We start from the raw sequence: 18,372 nt of genomic DNA, 5'->3' as shown, positions 1-18,372 counted from the left end.
CATAACAGGTCTCTCACCATATTCATTACTTTCTTCTTTGACCTTTTCAACAAATGCTTCTTTTTATTGCCGACCTAACCACCTGCTCCCTGGACCCCATTCTTTTACACCTAATACGGTCACCCTTTTGCTCTATTTTTCTCTAACTCACATCTTCAATTTCTCCCTATCTACTGGCACCTTCCTCTCACTTCTAAAACATGCACTGTTCTCCCCATAGTTAAAAAGATCTCCCTGGACCCCTTCAGTCTAAGGGCCCATGTCCTTGCTCTCCTCTCTTTGCACCTCCAAACATTTAGAATGCCTAGTCTACAATTGTCTTAGCTGTCACTGCACAGTTAACAAACTTCCCAACCCCTCACAATCTGGCTTACAGATGCAACACTCCACAGAATACGCCCTACTAAAACTCAATAATGACTTACTAACTGATAAAACCAATGGCCACTACACTGTACTTATAATCTTAGACCTTTTTGCTGCCTTTGCTACAATTGACCACCCGCTCCTTCTCAAAAAACTCCACTCCCTTGACCTTCAATACTCTGTATTTTCCTGGTTCTCCTTCTACTAATTTCGGAGCACATTCAGTGTCACCTCCAACTCTATTGTCTCACCATCTCTATTCTGATGACACCCAAATCTTCTTTAATCCTTAACTCATCCTGTCTGTCCCCTTATTCATAACTGACATTTCAGTACAGATTTCACACCAAATAATCAAACCAAATCTCTCCAAAATGGAGTTCATAATATTCCAATAACTATCAGTCCCTCCCTTCAGGTCAGGGTGCTAGGTAGACTCTCACCTCTCCATAGGGTTCTACATCCAATCACTGACCAAATATTTTCTCCTTATCCTCTAACATTTTCAAATTTTACTCCCTTCTTAACAAATGAGACAGTAAAGCTACTAATGCACTTCCTTGTTATCTCTCTCCTAGATCATTGCAATTCCCAGTTGGCCTACCTCTACATAGGCTTTCCATCGGTCTATCGTGAATGCTGCTGCAGGACTTATTCACCCTACAAGCTGTTTGGATGCCACCGTCCCGCTCTGTAAAATCACTCTATGAATCGAGGAGGCATATCTTTCATTTATTCATCCATCCTCCATTCATAGAGTGCTTTTAGTGTCCATGAATGGAGGAAGGGGGAAGAAAGGGTGAGCATGGCCAGGACTCTTCACAAGTGCATATGACAGATCCCTTGGTTTATGTTAACCCCTGCAGCTCCAGAAGATTACGGCTGCAGGGGAAGGAGGGAAATCAGTGGACATAGGATTTCAACTAAAACCACAGCCAGCAGCAAAAGGAACAATTTGCATTTATTAAAAATAATGTCCCTTGTGCTGATTTTTTTTCTCATGTTGAGTAAACTTAAGCTTTAGCTCATGTCAGAGCTTTGAAATATAAATTCATATTTGCTAAGAGTTACTATAATTTGCACATTGTTCTTTGCTGATAAATAAATTGTTTATTCAAGGAGAAAACTTTTAGATAGTTATCTTCCATTAAAAGTCATATTACCTGTATCTAAAACCCAGCATCCTACAAATAAAGTATCCTTATTTACAGGCACATTTAGCTGTGACCTCCCTGCCACCTGTACCTTCAATAGATTGTTTACATCATCTGCACAAATTCCTGCATATTTGTCAAAACTAAAAATGATCTATTGTCACACTGAACGTGGTCAGGCTTACATTTCTTGAGCTACCTGTGGAGCTTCAAAGACAGCTCCAGCACAGAGGCTACGGTCCATTCTCAGCAGGCAGACATAGAGAACTCCAGCCTCCTTATTGTTTCAAGAACATCAGAGCGGAACACCGCATGTTAGTGACTCTCAATACTTTCCACCTGGTGAGTCACAATATGTCCGCTGCTCAGCAGGTAACATTGTGTTTTGACAATTATCAGAGCCCAGCGGCAAGCTACTATATGTTTTATGCGTCAAGATATTATTAATAAAAGAGTCTTGTGTTGGCTAAGTTAGATGTGACAGTTTGTCTCTGACTTCATAATGTTCCTCTCAACTTTATAAAACCATTTTGTGGGCTGAATCTAGACCCTCAGTGATGTCACCCTAGACCCTCAGTGATGTCACCCTAGACCCTCAGTGATGTCAGCAATTCTGTTCTGCAGTTCTGCCCTAGGGTGACATCGCTGTTCTTTTATGAATTCAGTATTTAAGCAGGGGATTAATATACCTTTGTGGAGATTCCTACCTCTGGGAGTAATTGAGGGTTGAGTCTTCTTCTCCCTATATAATGCCACCGCAGGATTGGAGTAGCAGAGGGGAAGTAGTGACCTGAAGCAATGAACATGCGAGCTACAAGCAACTTTGAGAAATATTCCTCTGTGGTAGACCCCAAGCATAAATCAATGAGGTATACAGTGCCTTGAAAAAGTATCCATACCCCTTGATATTTTCCACATTTTGTCATGTTACAACCAAAATCCTAAATGTATTTTTTGGGGATTTTATGTGAAAGACCAACACATAATTGTGAAGAGGGAGGAAAATGATAAATGATTTTCAAAATTGTTTTACAAATAAATATCGAAAAGGTTTAGCGTGCATTTGTATTCAGCCCCCTTTACTCTGATACCCCTAACTAAAATCTAGTGGAACCAATTGCCTTCCGAAGTCACATAATTAGTAAATAAAGTCCACCTGTGTGTAATTTAATCTCAGTATAAATACAACTGTTCTGTGAAGACCTCAGAGGTTTGTAAGAGAACCTTAGTGAACAAACACCATCATCAAAGCCAAAGAACACACCAGACAGGTCAGCGATAAAGTTGTGGAGAATTTTGAAGAAGGTTAGGTTATAAAAAAATATCCCAAGCTTTAAACCTCTCACGGAGCACTGTTTAATCCATCATCCGAAAATGGAAAGAGTATGGCACATCTGCAAACCTATCAAGACATGGCCGCCCACCTAAACTAACAGGCTGGGCAAGAAGAGCATTAATAAGAGAAGCAGCTAAGAGGCCCATGGTAATTCTGAAGGAGCTGCAGAAATCCACAGCTCAGGTGGGAGAATCTGTCCACATGACAACTATTAGTTGTGCACTCCACAAATCTGGTCTTTATGGAAGAGTGACAAGAAGAAGACCATTGTTAAAAGAAAGCCATAAGTCCCCTTTGCAGTTTGCGAGAAGCCATGTGGGGGACACAGCAAACATGTGGAAGAAGGTGCTCTGGTCAGATGAGACCAAAATTAAACTTTTAGGCCTAAAGCCAAAATGCTATGTGTGGCAAAAAACTAAAACTGCACATCACCCTGAACACACCATGAAACATAGTGGTGGCAGCATCATGTTGTGGGGATTCTTTTCTTCAGCAGGGACAGGGAAGCTGGTCAGAGTTGATGGGAAGATGGATGGAGCCAAATAGAGGGCAATGTTAAAAGAAAATCTGTTAGAGTCCACAAAAGACTAGAGACTGGGGCCTCACCTTCCTGCAGGACAACGACCCTAAACATACAGCCAGAGCTAAAATGGAATGATTTAGATCAAAGCATAATTATTTGTTAGAATGGCCCAGTCAAAGTCCAGACCTAAATCCAATAGAGAATCTGTGGCAAGACTTGAAAATTGCTGTTCACAGATGCTTTCCATGCAATCTGACAGAGCGTGAGATAGTTTGCAAAGAAGAATGGGCAAAAATGTCACTCTCTAGGTGAGCAAAGCTGGTAGAAACATACCCAAAAACACTTGCAGCTGTAATTGCAGTGAAAGGTGGTTCTACAAATTATTGACTGAATACAAAGTGCATGCCATACTTTTCAGATATTTATTTGTAAAACATTTTGAAAACCATTTATCATTTTCCTTCTACTTAACAATTATGTGCCACTTTGTGTTGATCTATCACATAAAATCCCAATAAAATACATTTACGTTTTTGGTTGTAACATGACAAAATGTGGAAAATATCAAGGGGTATAAATACTTTTTCAAGGCACTGTGTACCTCATTGATTTATGCCTGGGGTCTACCCCAGAGCAATATTTCTCAAAGTCGCATGTAGCTCGCATGTTCATTGCTTCAGGTCACTACTTCCCCCCTTCAAGGGGTATGAGTTCATTTTTAAGGCACTGTATATGAGTCAAAGAAAAGTTATGGGATTGGGAGAAAGGAAGGGCTGGGCTGCACCCCTTTATCCATTACATAACCTGACAAATATATCTGGAGAGAAAGAGCCCGAATGTGAAGGTGTTTGAACGGCTCTTTATAATGTTCCACGTTTATAAGTAATGCAATGAAAAAGGGTAACGATTGCTTTTTGGGAACAAGTTCCAAATTATCCTGTGAGAGAGGGCCTCCAACCAGGAGTGTATAAGTAGTCAATATAGCAGAGTTTTTCTTGAGCAAGGTGTGTTAGAAACCCAAATCCATTCATGTCACTTCAAGATGAAACGGAAGTGCACTGGGCCAACATGGTCATTGCTGGTGGTCAAAGAGGGGCCTGCTTACATTTGGCACAGTCAGCAGGATGAGGTACAGGACCACATGTGGAAAATGTGTCAGCTTTGCTAGTTGGGCCTTGACCAGAAGGCAGAGCTAAAGAAAGAATTGCACTCCAGCAGCATCAAGCGAGTGCAACATCTTGTCAGATGATGTTGTCAGAGAAAGGAGTGTGTTTCAATTCCCATGAAAGAGAGCATCTGAAGTTGGGGCTCAGCCCCATATTGTGGTACCGATAAGTTGAAGACTGATGGTGGGTACTGGTTACAGTTTGTGTCCAGGAACGTACTGGCTTTGTGTTCCTATGGTATTAGTGAAACATTGGTGGCAGTATGCTTGTTTTGAAACTGAGTAACACCGATCATTTTCCCCTGGAAGCCCTGCAGAAAGTGCCATGCCTATCTGTTCGAGATTCTGCTGGATTGAAAGGACCCTCAGGACCTTTGGATACCCTGGGAGGAGAATGGAGCACGATAAGAGATTTCACCTGACGGGGATGCAGTGACAAACTCCCTGGGCTCTCCTGGCACCAGTCAGTCTTGGCTGGTAGAGCCGTGGACAGACTCCTCAACTATCAGCCAAGTTGAGTCAGCCCCCGATAGGTGTGGAGTAGGCTCTAAGTGTGAATTTAACCACAACTGATTGGCAACTGGAGGGACCAAAGCAGTCTATGCAGGAGAGGGATACTGAAGTGACACATGTACCTTTAGAGGTGGCTGAGAAGGGGAATGTTTCCTCCTTAATGGGATAGATTGCTGTTGTATACCAAATATTGTGGAGTTATTAGAGGTTTGGGCAGATGATGTGTCTTATAGTGAATTGGCCGAAGTGTTGTGGACTGCAGTAACGCCTCCAGTGGAAGTGGCGCAAGTCCCAGGTTTGGAAGCTTCCAGCGAGCTAGATTACCCCAGTGATCCAGTAGGTCTAGAGGAGGAGATCAATAAGTTTACTATGTACATTGACAGAATCCAGATTAGGGCAAATAGGTAGACTTGCCTGATCCTCATTTTTATGTTTGAACTTATTTTGATTCTTGTATGTACAGTACATCTTGAGGTAGCAGCTAGTGAGAAAACAAAACAGGTTCAGGAGTACAAGAATCAGAATCTGTACACATGGCCCTTGAGTGGTCATACCCACGATGTCAGTGCACACTGAAAACTTTTTTTTTTAGAAATTAATATTTTGAAAAGGGGAGAGAAGTACCATAGGGTGTCTGGGGGAAAAGGGATGAAATAAAAAGAGAAGAAAGAGATAAAAAGAGATGCTTCCGAGGGAAAAAAAAAAAAACAGAATGATGGGGCGGATGGAAGGGGTGAGAGTCCACGGTGAGAGCAATAGGACCTAAAATCAAATCCAATGTAATAAATGTTAGCAGGTTAAGATAATGATAAGTATTCATGTGAGTAGTAAAACATGTCCCATTGAAGCTATTGCGCGTTGTGCTCCTCACTTTTATTTCTAAGCGCAGCAGTCAAGTGTTTCCTGTGTTGGATATCCTTTACCCTGGTGAACCATTGAGAGATGGTAGGTGGAGATTGGCTTTTCCACATACTGGGGATGCAGGCCCCTAGCGGCATTCAGTAAATGCTTTAGTAGTAACTTAGGGTATTTCTTACTGGACATAGGGGTTACATTTAGAATTACTACCACAGGGTTGTCAAAAAGGGAGAAAAAAGGTCCGTTAAATTGTGAATAACCTGCAGAACTTGTCAACAAAAAGGTTGGATATTTGGGCCACCCCAAAAGATATGAAATCTCCAACAAGAGGAGCTGTGTCAAGGCAACATAGACACTAGAACTGAGGGAGTCTGGTACCACCTTGACAGAATTTTATATGTAGTCTCTTGGTATTTACTACACAAGGAAGACTTGTGGACAAAGAAAAGTATGTGGCCCTTCTGGTCATCAGTAAATTTGGTATTCAGGTCCCTTTTCCCATATCCCATTGATAGATATGGAGGATGCTGCTGGGAAAATAAGTCAAGCAGGATACGATATAAGGAAGAGAGTAATTTACGAGTGGGGCCTTCAGAGGTCTTCAAATGCTATGACGCGCCTGGTAAAGCACGCAGGGTCTGGGAGGGAACGTTGAAAACAAGACAATTGTAATAGTTTCCATCTACCTAATGCAGAGCTGGAGAGGGATCCATAAAGATTTGAAAGTTGAGCCCAGCCTGAGGGGCTTAGGAACCTAAATGCCCAGATGATATTCAAATCTGTTTGGATTCAAAAGACCTCGTCTGTGTAGCCCGGCTGGCCTATAATGGGCAACATTGGTGAGGGAAAACTGGTTATGCCTGCTAATTTAAAATAATTTTTATGTTCTAGTACCATTGGTTCTATTAGGGGATGGGATTGATGAAGAGGAGGGAGGTGGATGCTTGCCCAGGGGATACCAACTAAGGCAAATGGTATTGAGTTCTGTTCCAGAGAGACCCAAAGCTTATGGGAGGAGTACCTGCACCAGGCACCGGTCACTAGTCAATAGGCAGTCACAGGTACTCTTTATGGAGGGATCTGGGGTCAAACACCAAGATCTGCCTTTTTGAATACTTTGGGTTTTTTTTTAAAACTTGTGGCGTTGACTGCCAAGTAAACCGGAAGGGATGTTGTGATGTCACTTCCGGGTTACTAAATCGGAGACCAGATCAAAGCCGATTCCGCAACGTACACAGAAAAAATATATATTTAATATTTTGTTTGTTTGTTTGTTTGTTTTTGAAGCACATATCAGGTTTCTTTGTGTGAACACTTCTCAAACAGATGCCACTGGAAACATTTTACAAGTTGTCCTCTAATACAATGGGATAATAGATACTACTGTTGTATGTTGGGCAAATGTCAGTTGGCAGTTAGATGCTTCTATTGTCTTTACAGGAATAATATGCAAACTTTGCATTCAGTTAAACAAGGTCAACAATAGCTTGACCTTTTGAAATACATGACCTATGGCATGTATGATACAATAGTGCCATCTAGAGGTTGAATTGGGAAATGTTTCACCCATAGAAGACTAATGTAAGGAAAGAAGCGTGGAAAGGCTATGCCCATGTGGGATGGTCTACCTAAACTTTCCAAATAAAAGCCCAACAGCATAAGCTGACAGGGGGACTCCATTAAGACATAACAACGAAGCATTTTTTTACAGATTGGTGAACCTCTTGCCCATCTTTACATTTGAGACTGTCTGACTCTAAGATGCTTTTTTTTTATTTTTTTATACATGTTGCCAATTAACCTAATTAGCTGCAAAGTGTACTTTTAGCTCTTCCTTTTTATTATCATTTACTTTGCCATCTTGTTGTTGTCCTGTCCTAACTTGACATTTTGCCGCCAAAAAATTTCAAAATGTCCCCATTTATTTCCTAAAAGGATACATTTTCTAATTTTAAACATTTGATTTGTTTTCTATTTTCTGTTGTGAATAAAATATGGGTTTAACCGCTTGCCGACCACCACACGACTATTTACTGCGGCGGTCAGCCCCTCACAGGCAAAGCGACGTAGTACTACGTCGCTAGCCTGTGAGGCTCTAGGGAGCGAGCACGCGCCGCCGGAGGCACGCTCCCGCGCGTCACGGACCCCCCCCCCCGCGTGTGTGCCCAGCGGACCTGATGTCCGCCGGGCACTCGCGATCGTCCGTTACACCGGAAGAAAGGCAGGCGGCTAATGTAAACAAAGCCGCCTGTCATTCTTCCCTGTGTAAGAATGGAGATCACACGGTTCTACTATGTAGGACCGTTGATCTCTGTTCTTACACTAGTAGCCACAGCCAATCACAGTTAGAAACACGCCCCTAGGGACACACTTAACCCCTCCCTCTCCAATAAATTTAACTCCTTCACTGCCAGTGTCATTTTTACAGTAACAGTGCATATGTATAGCACTGATTACTGCAGTAATGTCACTGGTAACCCCAAAAGTGTCAAAAATGTCAGTCAAGGGTCCGATCTGTCTGCCGCAATGTCGCAGTCCCGCAAAGAAAAATCGCAGATCGCCGCCATTACTCGTTAAAAAAAAAAACAACAAAAATGACAAAAATCTTTCCCTTAGTTAGTAAACGCAATAACTTTTGCGCAAACCAATCAAAATATGCTTTTTGCGATTTTTTTACCACACATAGGTAGCATAAAACAAATTGGCCTAAAATGTTAAAAAATTTTGATTTTTAAATTTTTTTGGGGGGAATTTCATATAAAAAAATGTGAAAAATATTGTTATTTTTGCAAAATTGACACTGTTTTTTTGTTTATAGCGCGTGATCAAAAAATCGCACAGGTGATCAAATACCACCAAAAGAAAGCTCTGTTTGTGGGAAAAAAAGGATGCCAAATTCGTTTAGGTACAGCGTCGCACGACCGCGCAATTGTCCGTTAAATTCACGCAGTGCCGAATCGCAAAATAGGCCCTGGTCAGGAAGGGGGTAAAATCTTCCGGGGCTTAAGTGGTTAAGAGATTTGCAAAAATACATTTGTTTATATGTAGATTTTACACAGCATCCCAACTTTTTTGGAATTGGGGTCGTACATATTATTTTTTAAGCTCAAGCACATTTCACTCATCCCAGTAAGTTGTGTGCCATTGTGTGTAATATGTGAAAGCTGTACAGTGATTCCCGTCTCTGACACTTACAGGGGCACTGAATGTTTCATAGCATCACAAAAGCTTCACTGTAAAATATGAACATTATGGATGTTTGATGCCCTCCAGTGGTAAGTATGGAATGTAACAACTATGCATGAAATCGCTCTCTAAACTTCAATGGAAATGAAATTTCAACAAAATATTATTCTGAGTGATCTCATTTAATGCCAAATTCCACTCTGCAACCTTTTTAATTTTAACTAATCCAAAACTTGCTTTAGTTTTCATTCAGTGCCTGGATACATCTCCACTAAGGCCTCCATCAGAAATGATCCCTAAGCTACTACTGAGAGGGTAAAACCTTCCCATTGGTTTGATGTGAGAAATAACAATTCAGAAAAGGCTCTGCCTGGCCCTGTCCATGGAAAATTGAAATTACAGTTCAGAGTGGACCTGCCTTATAAGCTCTTATGTATTCTATGTAGCAGTCTTCTAGACTTTATATTAGCTCATATTTTACACTGAATATCGTATATTTCCCTCTTTATACAATGTCACATGGCAGGACAAAGAAAAAGGCAGGCAAAAAAATCCATATTTTATTGCCTTTATCTTTACCCTTGTCCTCACTCTGCTTCTAGTGTGCTCAATAAATCATTATCATTATCTCTGTCCAGTAAGCAGGTCAGAGGTGTAACCTGGACTGTAGCTGATAACTGCTGCAGAACATATTCTGTTGTTGCTGCTGTATTATCCTTCTGCAGTGTGGACGGAGTTCAATTGAATATTCATAAGTGCAGCAGCCATTTGTAAGGAGGCTACTTTATTATGCTTGTCTATGAAGTGTCTCCAGTGCAGGGGGCAGCAATCGTGGCTGGGTCTGCATTGATCCTAGAGGTGATTAAAAGGTGGGTGGAGTTAGTGACTACATCAACAGGTGGGCGGAGTTAGTAGTGGCATCATCTGTGGAAGAATGGAGGTAGTAGTGGCGCCATCAATGGGTGGGTGGGGCTAGTAGCAGTGTCAATAATGGGTGGGCGGGGCCAGTAGTGGCATCATCAGCCAGTAGGCGGGCAAGTAGTGAATATATCAACAGGTGTGCAGATCCAGTAGTGACTTCATTATTGGGTGGGCATGGCTAATACTAACATAATCAACAGGCGGGTGGGTCCCAAAGTCCCAGTGACGGGATCAATGGGTGGGAGGAGCTAGTAGTGATGTCATCCAAAGGTGAATTATAGGTACATCATTGATGGGTGGGCAGGACTAGTAGTGACATCATCTCTAGGCAGGTGGGGCTAGCAGTGGCATCATCAACAGGTGGGCAGGGCAACCAGTAACATCACCATCAGGTGGGTGGGGTTATTAGTGACATCATCAATGGGTGGAAAGGCCTAGTAGTAGTGTCATCAAGAAGTGTGTGGCCAAGTTGTACCATCATCTCTGTCTGGGCTTAGTCAGTAGTGGCATAATCAACAGGTGGGAGGACCTATAAGTGCCACCATCAACGGGGAAAAATGCGATGTCATCAATCGATGGGTGGGGTCAATAGTGATGCCATCATTTAGTGGGCTAGTACTGGTGTCAAATGTGGGTGGGGGGAGCCTGTTGTCACATCCTTAACAGGCAGCTTGTGACCGTAATGATGTCATCAATGGGCGGGTATGGCTAGTAGTGACATAATCAATGGGTTGGTGGGGCTGGTAATGACATCATCAACAGGTGGGTGCCACAGTCGTAATGTTATCAATGGGTGGATATCATCACTAGGTAGGTGGAGTTATTAGTGTTGTCATCACTAGGAGGGGGGAGTTTACCCTCTTTGATCTCAGTGAAATCCCAGTTCACCTGAACATCCCCATTAGTTACCATGTTTTCTAAACTTCAGGTTTACCTGTAGAGAAGATGAGAATGGTGTTGTCCCAGAGTCCTTTCTGCTGCAATGCTGCTGTGACATTTCCCACCGCCTCATCCATGGCGGACACCATGCCGGCGTACTGACGTCTCTTCTTGTCCTGGATGGAGCTATAAGGCTCAGTGTACTCCTCAGGAACTTGTAGAGGAGAATGGACTGACTGGAAGGCCAGATAGAGGAAGAGAGGCTGCAAGAGGGACACAGACATGTGAGAACCAGACACACTGTCTGGAATTTATCTCAGAAAAATCAAAACTTCATACACTGGGCCATCTTGTCTTGATGTCAGAATACAAATCTGATATCTAGTGGGCCGCCGGGCAGGGCTGGTGCTAGGTATAAATAATGACAACTACCGGTTTCTTGATGTCTTTTAGTTATATTTAGCCTGTTTCACTCCATTGGTGTCAGTAGTTGTTTATTTTTGTTATTTTATTTTTTTTTATTATTTTTTAACATTTTATTTTTTATTTGTTTTATTGGAACCTTCGTTGGCCTTTAGTGAAATATCTGAGGTTTACACAGACCTCTGATGTTTCACCTTTGAAACAGAGAAAAGGAGATTGAGGACAGCTGTCAATCTCCATCTCTGGAGCCTCAGCAGCACAGAACGAACAAACAGGAATAGCTCAGAAGCTTGTACGGAGGCTTCCCGTTCATTCAAAAACTGAGGCATAGTAAACACAGTTTACCATACCACAGTTATTAATGGAAAAAAAAAAAAAAAAAATCAGTGATCGGTACCGAGAGGAAGAGATGGAGAGAGAAAACAGCAGCCCTGGGAGATCACAGCGGGGTAGCAGGACCTGGATAGGAGGCGCGGCATATAGAGAAACCAATCTCCTCCATCTCCCTCCTGCAGCCGTTATATGCCAGCAGGAGGGAGCAGATAAGAAGCCATCATTCAGCAGCTGCAGGGTATCGGTTTCTGTACATGCCACTGTCTTTTCAGGACATGCCGTGGCTGCATCCTAGGCAGCAGTGAGCCCTAGGAAGCTGCTTAGTTTGCCTAGTGGTAGCACCGGCCCTGCCGCCAGGGAAGCTGACAGTCACTGTAGTAGTTAGTTAGAGCTTCCCCATGGTCACTTACACAACACTTCCGCCATTAATAGAATGCCTCGCATTTTTGTCAGTTTATACAAGGCATTCCCTGATTGGACAATGTGGAGATTGTGATATCTCTATCTCTTCACACCATGGCGATGGTGCTGAGTGAGTGTACTCCTGTGTTCAGTGTACAGAGGGGAAGATGCTCACATAGCACCTGGAAGACCACAGCTATCAGTGCTGGTAACAAGGCAAACACGATGTTAGCCTGGCCAGTCACACACAATACATGCCCATTATAGATGTTCATAACAGAACTAATCCCTTGGATATAGGAGTCACTACGAGTGCAGGACAGTCAGCTCTAAGGCAAGGATCCATCAGTTAAAACAATTTTTATAAAGTAGCAGGATGTCGTAATAAAGATCCCAAGGGTGCTGTACATCAAATTTCCCTCAGTAAGTATCCCCCCTGAAATTAAGAGTTCCCTTCACTGGAACTAAGGGGCAAGCCCAACCCCAGGAAAACAACTCTAAACCAAAATCCCTCCTCCTCCAAAATGATTTGGACCAGTGCACAAAGGAAGATCCATAAAGACATGGATTTGCAAGTTTGGGATGGAGGAACTTGACTGGCCTGCTTAGAGTCCTGACCTCAATCCGATATAACACGTTTGGGATGAATTAGAGCGGAGACTGCAAGCCAGGCCTTCCCGACCAACATCGGTGCCTGACCTCACAAATGGGCTTCTGGAAGAATGGTCAAACATTCCCATAGACACACTCCTAAACCTTGTGGACAGACTTTCCAGAAGAGTTGAAGCTGTTATAGCTGCAAAGGGTGGTCCAGCTCAATATTGAACCCTACGGACTAAGACTGGGATGCCATTAAAGTTCATGTGTGTGTAAAGGCAGGCGTTCCAATACTTTTGGTAATACAGTGTATATACTATTTCTAATGTATACTGAAACATATGGTCTCATTATTCTGTGGCAAGTTGGGAACCTCTGACCTTTCTGTTCTGTGGCGTGGCTCAAACCGGTTTTGACTAGTTTTTTGGGCTGGCATATATACTGTATGGCTGGAAAACAAAAAGGCCTTTGAGAGTTGGATTCAGAATTGAAGAAGAAAAGTCCAAATAATGATGGAACGATCGATTCCAGGGACTTTAGATGAAGTTGGGGAACTCCCCCTGGATTGAATATGCCGTATTTATCAATTTTTATCATATGTAATACATCTTTAAACCAAGTAAATTCCTTTTATTATTATATACTATCGAATTGACTGATTTCTTTTTTCCAAATCCACATATCTGAAGGGTTAAACATAGGAACTTTTAAGTAAAAAAATCTAAACCTTTATTACAGTGACCATCAAGATGCTTGTGCAGGTACTTCTATGTGCCTATTGTCTATGACTGCTGTAAATTGAGCATGTTTTAAATGATTATAGGTTCACATAGATGGAGGGTTGGAACATTGGCTCCTGTCCAAAGTGGTCCAAACTGGCCTTAGTATGTGAGATAGGGACCTTAGATTGTAACAGGGCCAGATCTAGCATATCTTACATAGTTACATAGTTACATAGTAGTTGAGGTTGAATAAAGACAATAGTCCATCCAGTTCAACCTGTGTAGGCGCGCGTGGCCGTAATCATCTCTCATACCCCTTAATGTTCTGATCCTTGAGATGTAAGTCCAAGAGTCTTTTGAAAGTAGCCATATTCCCTGCACAAACCACCTCTTGTGGTAGAGAATTCCACACTCTTGTAGCCCTAACAGTAAAGAACCCCCTGCATTGCCTGAGGTCAAAATGCTTCTCCTCTAATCGCATTGTATGTCCTCGAGTCTTCATGCAATCCTTGTTACTGAATAGCTTTTTTTCTATGCTGAGATCACCAATGAGGTATTTATAAATTGCTATCATGTCTCCTCTCAGGCGTTTGTTCTCCAGGGAGAATTGTAAACGCTCTTCATAATTAAGGTCCTCCAATCCCCTAATTAATTTAGTTGCCCTTTTCTGGACTCTCTCCAGCTCCAACACATCCCTCCTGAGGACTGGCGACCAGAACTGGACAGAATACTCCAGATGTGGTCGGACCAGAGTTTTATAAAGTGGTAGGATTATAGTTTTATCTCTGGAATACATCCCTTTCTTTATGCATGCTAATGTTCTGCCGGTTTGGCAGCTGCCGCTTGACATTGCATGCTATTGCTTAGTCTATCCTCTACCGAGACTCCCAGGTCTTTCTCCATTTTTGATTCCCCCAAAGGTTCCCCCCCTAAAGTGTATTGTGCTTTTATGTTTTTAGTCCCCAAGTGCAAAACCTTTCACTTCTGATATCTGATCAGGGGGGTGCAGTAAAAAAGTCAGGGGGGCATAATATCAATAGTGTGACAGAGATGCAGGAAACCTATTGATATTATGTTTTTCCCATTCAATATGTATTTCCTTTTCAATTGACATGCTTGTGTAACACGAGTTACAACCCAGAAGTAACGTCTCACAGGTAGTGCAGAGGTGGTGCAGGACTGAATAGGGAATGCTATTATGTATAAGGCTGCCATTAAATTAGGATATTTAAACAGAACCTGTGCCCCCTTATGTCAGGTGTCCCTATCAGAGTCCCCCTTATATCAGGTGTCCTCATCAGAGTTCTCCTTTACATCAGAATTCCTATAAGAGTCCCCCCTTATAGCTTATGTCTCCATCAGAGTGCCCCTTTTAATAAACTGTCCTGATCAGAATACCCCTTGCATAAAATGTCTACATCAGAGTGCCCCCTACATCTATTGCCTCAACAGATTACATCAAATGTCCCCATTGGAGTTCTGCTTTTATTAATTGCCCCCATCAGAGTCCTGCTAATATTAATTGCCCCCATCAGAGTGCCCACCTACATCAAATGCCTACATCAGAGTCCACCTTACATCAATTGTCCCCATCAAGTCTCATGGATTAGTGGATACACTCTCAGATCCGGGGAGGGGGCACTAATAAAATCTGGGTAGGCACAGCCCACCCCAACACTCCCTTATATCCGAGTCTGGATTGTTAGCTCCTTGAAAGAAAGGAATGAGTAAGTATATAAAGCGCTGCATAATTGATGCTGATATATAAATATAGTAAATAAATAAATGACAGTTGTGCACACCTTCTCAGACTTGTGATTAGTGATGAGATCCACAGCTCTCTCTGTAAATAGGTGAGTGGAGTATTTCTTGTCATACCCTTTGGCTGGTGCTTCTCCATCTCGAAAGTCAAGAGCGCACATGGTTTTGTTCAGAGAAATAATTTCATAGCATCTCTCATGGCTGTAATAATCTTCACTGCCAAGAAGATATCCTGAAATACACAACAAGTTGCTATACATAAAAACAAAATTCTAGCAGTTGTCAATGTTAGTTCACTTGTATGTGGGCAGTGGATCTGTGCTTTCACCTAAGTTTCACAAAACTTTCACCTAAGATTTACCCAATTTCAAATAAGATTCATTGAGAAAATGTGTGATTCTTGGGTGAAAACACTTATAACTAGAACCCCCTGTGTGTTTTTCAGTAGGTTAGGCTGCATTTGCAATTGTGACAAGCCCAGTGCTGTATCTTGGCCTAGGCCAACAAGGCCCAGGCCTAGGGTAGCACTTTGCAGGGGGGGGGGGGGGCAGCAAAAAAAGCTGATGGGGCTGCACTGATATGCTGCCCTGATGGGCACTGATATGTTGCACTGATGGGCACTGATGAGGCAGGACTGATAAGCTGCACTGATAGGGCTGCACTGATAAGGCAGCACTGATAAGGCTGCACTAATGGGCACTGAGAGGCTGCACTGGTGGCCACTGATGGGGCTGTACTGATGGCCACTGATGAGGCCGCACTGATATGCTGCACTGATTAAGCTGGACTGATAGGCAGTAATGAGGCTGCACTGATGGGCATTGATAAAGATGAACTCATGGGAACTGATGAGGCTGCACTGATGGGCACTGATAGACTGTGGTTGTGGTCTGTGTTTTACAGATGACAGTGTGGGTCATAAACAGGAAAGGGTGTGACCTTTACAGGAAGGGGTGGGTCATATTTAAATTAGGGGTGCCCAAGTTTAGTCAGGCCTAGGGCAGCACAAAACTTAAATACACCACTGGACAAGCCCCAGTGGGAATCACAACACTAGAAATCTGCTGATTCCTGCTGCTGTTTTTGCCACCTGTGAGCAGCTAGCCGTGGCCACTGATCCCGTACACTTTGATGACAGGTAGCCGGCGGCCACAACTGTTCATGGCTGTTCACACAGTAAGTAATTGCCTGCATTGACTGCTGAACACACACAAAGAGCAGGAGTAGGAATCCTGCTGCTACCATCCACATCAGGGCGAAACACCAATGCAAATGAAACCTTATTGGTACAGTCAGTTCCCCATATTAGGTCAGAAAAACCTGTCACAATTAGTTTAAAGAAAAATCCATAACTCTTGATCTGCCAGAAATCCAGAGTGTGCCTAATTTCCTGAATTGACAATACAGTGCTAAATCCCAAACAATGGCGTCAGCGCTGTCTGCTGCACTACAGAATTACACCTATCGCCCACTCCTCTCTGTTCCTCTTTACATGCATACATTGATTTATTTCCCTGCAAAACAATGTTGCTGCCACTGTATATTCTCCTACTCAGGGCATAACTACAGGGATTGCAGGGGTTGCAATTGCAACCGGGCCCCATGCTCCAGGGGGCCTGTGCGGCTCCCCTGTACACCTGGATAGGAGGGGCGGTGGAGGCAACATGTAGAGAAATCACTGTCCTCCTTTTTCCTCCTGTAACTGCAGGAGGAAAATTGAGGAGATTGGTTCCTCTATATGCTGCCCCCGCCGCTCCTCCTATCCAGTTCACTTGTGTTCTGCTGTCTCTGGGCCCCTGTGTGCTCTCCGGGTCCCCCCCCCCCCCACCGTGCTTCCGGCTTCCTCTCTCCCCCTCTCCTGCCGCCTGCTGCAGGGGATGTGTCACAATAGAGAACCAGGAAGGGGTCGGTAAATATGTAATTTACCAGCTCCTTCCTTTTCTGAATGGACAGAGTCATAGTCAGTGACATTGTAAAAAAATAATAATAAAATGATAAAAAATAATACAACTAAAATAACAAAAAATAAAAACTACTGACACCAGTGGGTGAACTTCCAGGATCGCAAAGGTCACACTTGCGACCGGGCCCTGGCATTCCACCACTGTGGGGAGCCCCAAGATGGCAGGAAGGGGGCCCACTGCAGAACTTGTAAAAGGGTCCTGCTGTGGGACTGTAATAAAGGACCCCGCAATGAGAGTAACGGGCCCCAGGATCAGTGGGAAGAGCTCCAGGCTTGAAGGGAAGGGCAATATGGTTGTCCTCAAAGGCCGGTTGTATGTGTAATCATTAGAAGTCAAGAGTCTCCCATCCTCCCCTATATCACAGTGAACCCCCCTTGTGCTGCTGCCAGAAAGAAGCTGGGAAACAGAAAGTGAAGGGTCTGGAGGAGGACCAAAGGAGGGCTGGAGCCAGCTGCCTGAGTCTACTGAATGCTGAGACCAAGAGAGGCAGAGACAAAGGGGTGTTGTGGCTGCGCAGAGAGGTGGAAGATCTGTAGGAAGAGTTCTGTTCTCCTCTCTGCTGCTAACACAAGGTGGGGGGCAGGGACGAGGGGGTGCCGCAGCTGCAGGAAAGGTGTGCATCTCAATAGGACATGCAGCATCCAAAGAAAGGCAGTCAATGCAAAGCAGGTCATATGCAGTCTCTGAACTGTCATGCGCATTGCTCCATTACAGTCAATAACAATTATATGACCTGCCTCTGATGTACTGTAGATTTCAAACAGATATCAAATGCCGGAAAACAACACCCTTGTACATGAACCCAAAGCAGCAATAAGCATTACAAAAAAGGAATCACCTTATAGCAGCTATATACTAAAGTAGTGGAGTTAACCGGCAAGAGCCTATGCAGTGCCTCCAATGTGACCTTCTCTTGAAATTATATTAGCGTATTCGTATATAAGGTGTGCCTGTTCTGCAAAGGGTAAGTTTGGGTATAGGAGAGTTGGAATGGCAGGTACAGTATCTCACAAAAGTGAGTACACCCCTCACATTTTTGTAAATATTTTATCATACCTTTTCATGTGACAACACTGAAGAAATGACACTTTGCGACAATGTAAAGTAGTGAGTGTACAGCTTGTATAACAGTGTAAATTTGCTGTCCCCTCAAAATAACTCAACACACAGCCATTAATGTCTAAACCGCTGGCAACCAAAGTGAGTACACCCCTAAGTGAAAATTTACAAATTGGGCTCAATTAGCCGTTTTACCAAAGAAGTTGAGTG

At 43.2% G+C, this 18,372-nt stretch overlaps 1 protein-coding gene across 1 annotated transcript in view; it reads right to left on the bottom strand.

Annotated features, from left to right (window-relative positions):
- ARSB (arylsulfatase B) overlaps positions 1-18,372 on the bottom strand; it is a 40,943-nt gene that overhangs the window by 12,041 nt on the left and 10,530 nt on the right. The window contains exons 3-4 of the mRNA XM_082269453.1: positions 15,181-15,371; positions 10,957-11,164 (exon numbers count right to left, since the gene is read on the bottom strand). Of these exons, the coding sequence (XP_082125579.1) occupies positions 10,957-11,164; positions 15,181-15,371 (399 nt within the window). The remainder of the gene's footprint in view (positions 1-10,956; positions 11,165-15,180; positions 15,372-18,372) is intronic.

Source organism: Pelophylax lessonae, assembly GCF_965119305.1.
Source record: "Pelophylax lessonae genome assembly, chromosome: 1".
NCBI classification, from domain to species: Eukaryota; Metazoa; Chordata; class Amphibia; order Anura; family Ranidae; genus Pelophylax; species Pelophylax lessonae.
The sequence above is the reverse complement of the archived record's forward strand: the minus strand, read 5'-3'. Positions and strand labels throughout refer to the sequence as shown.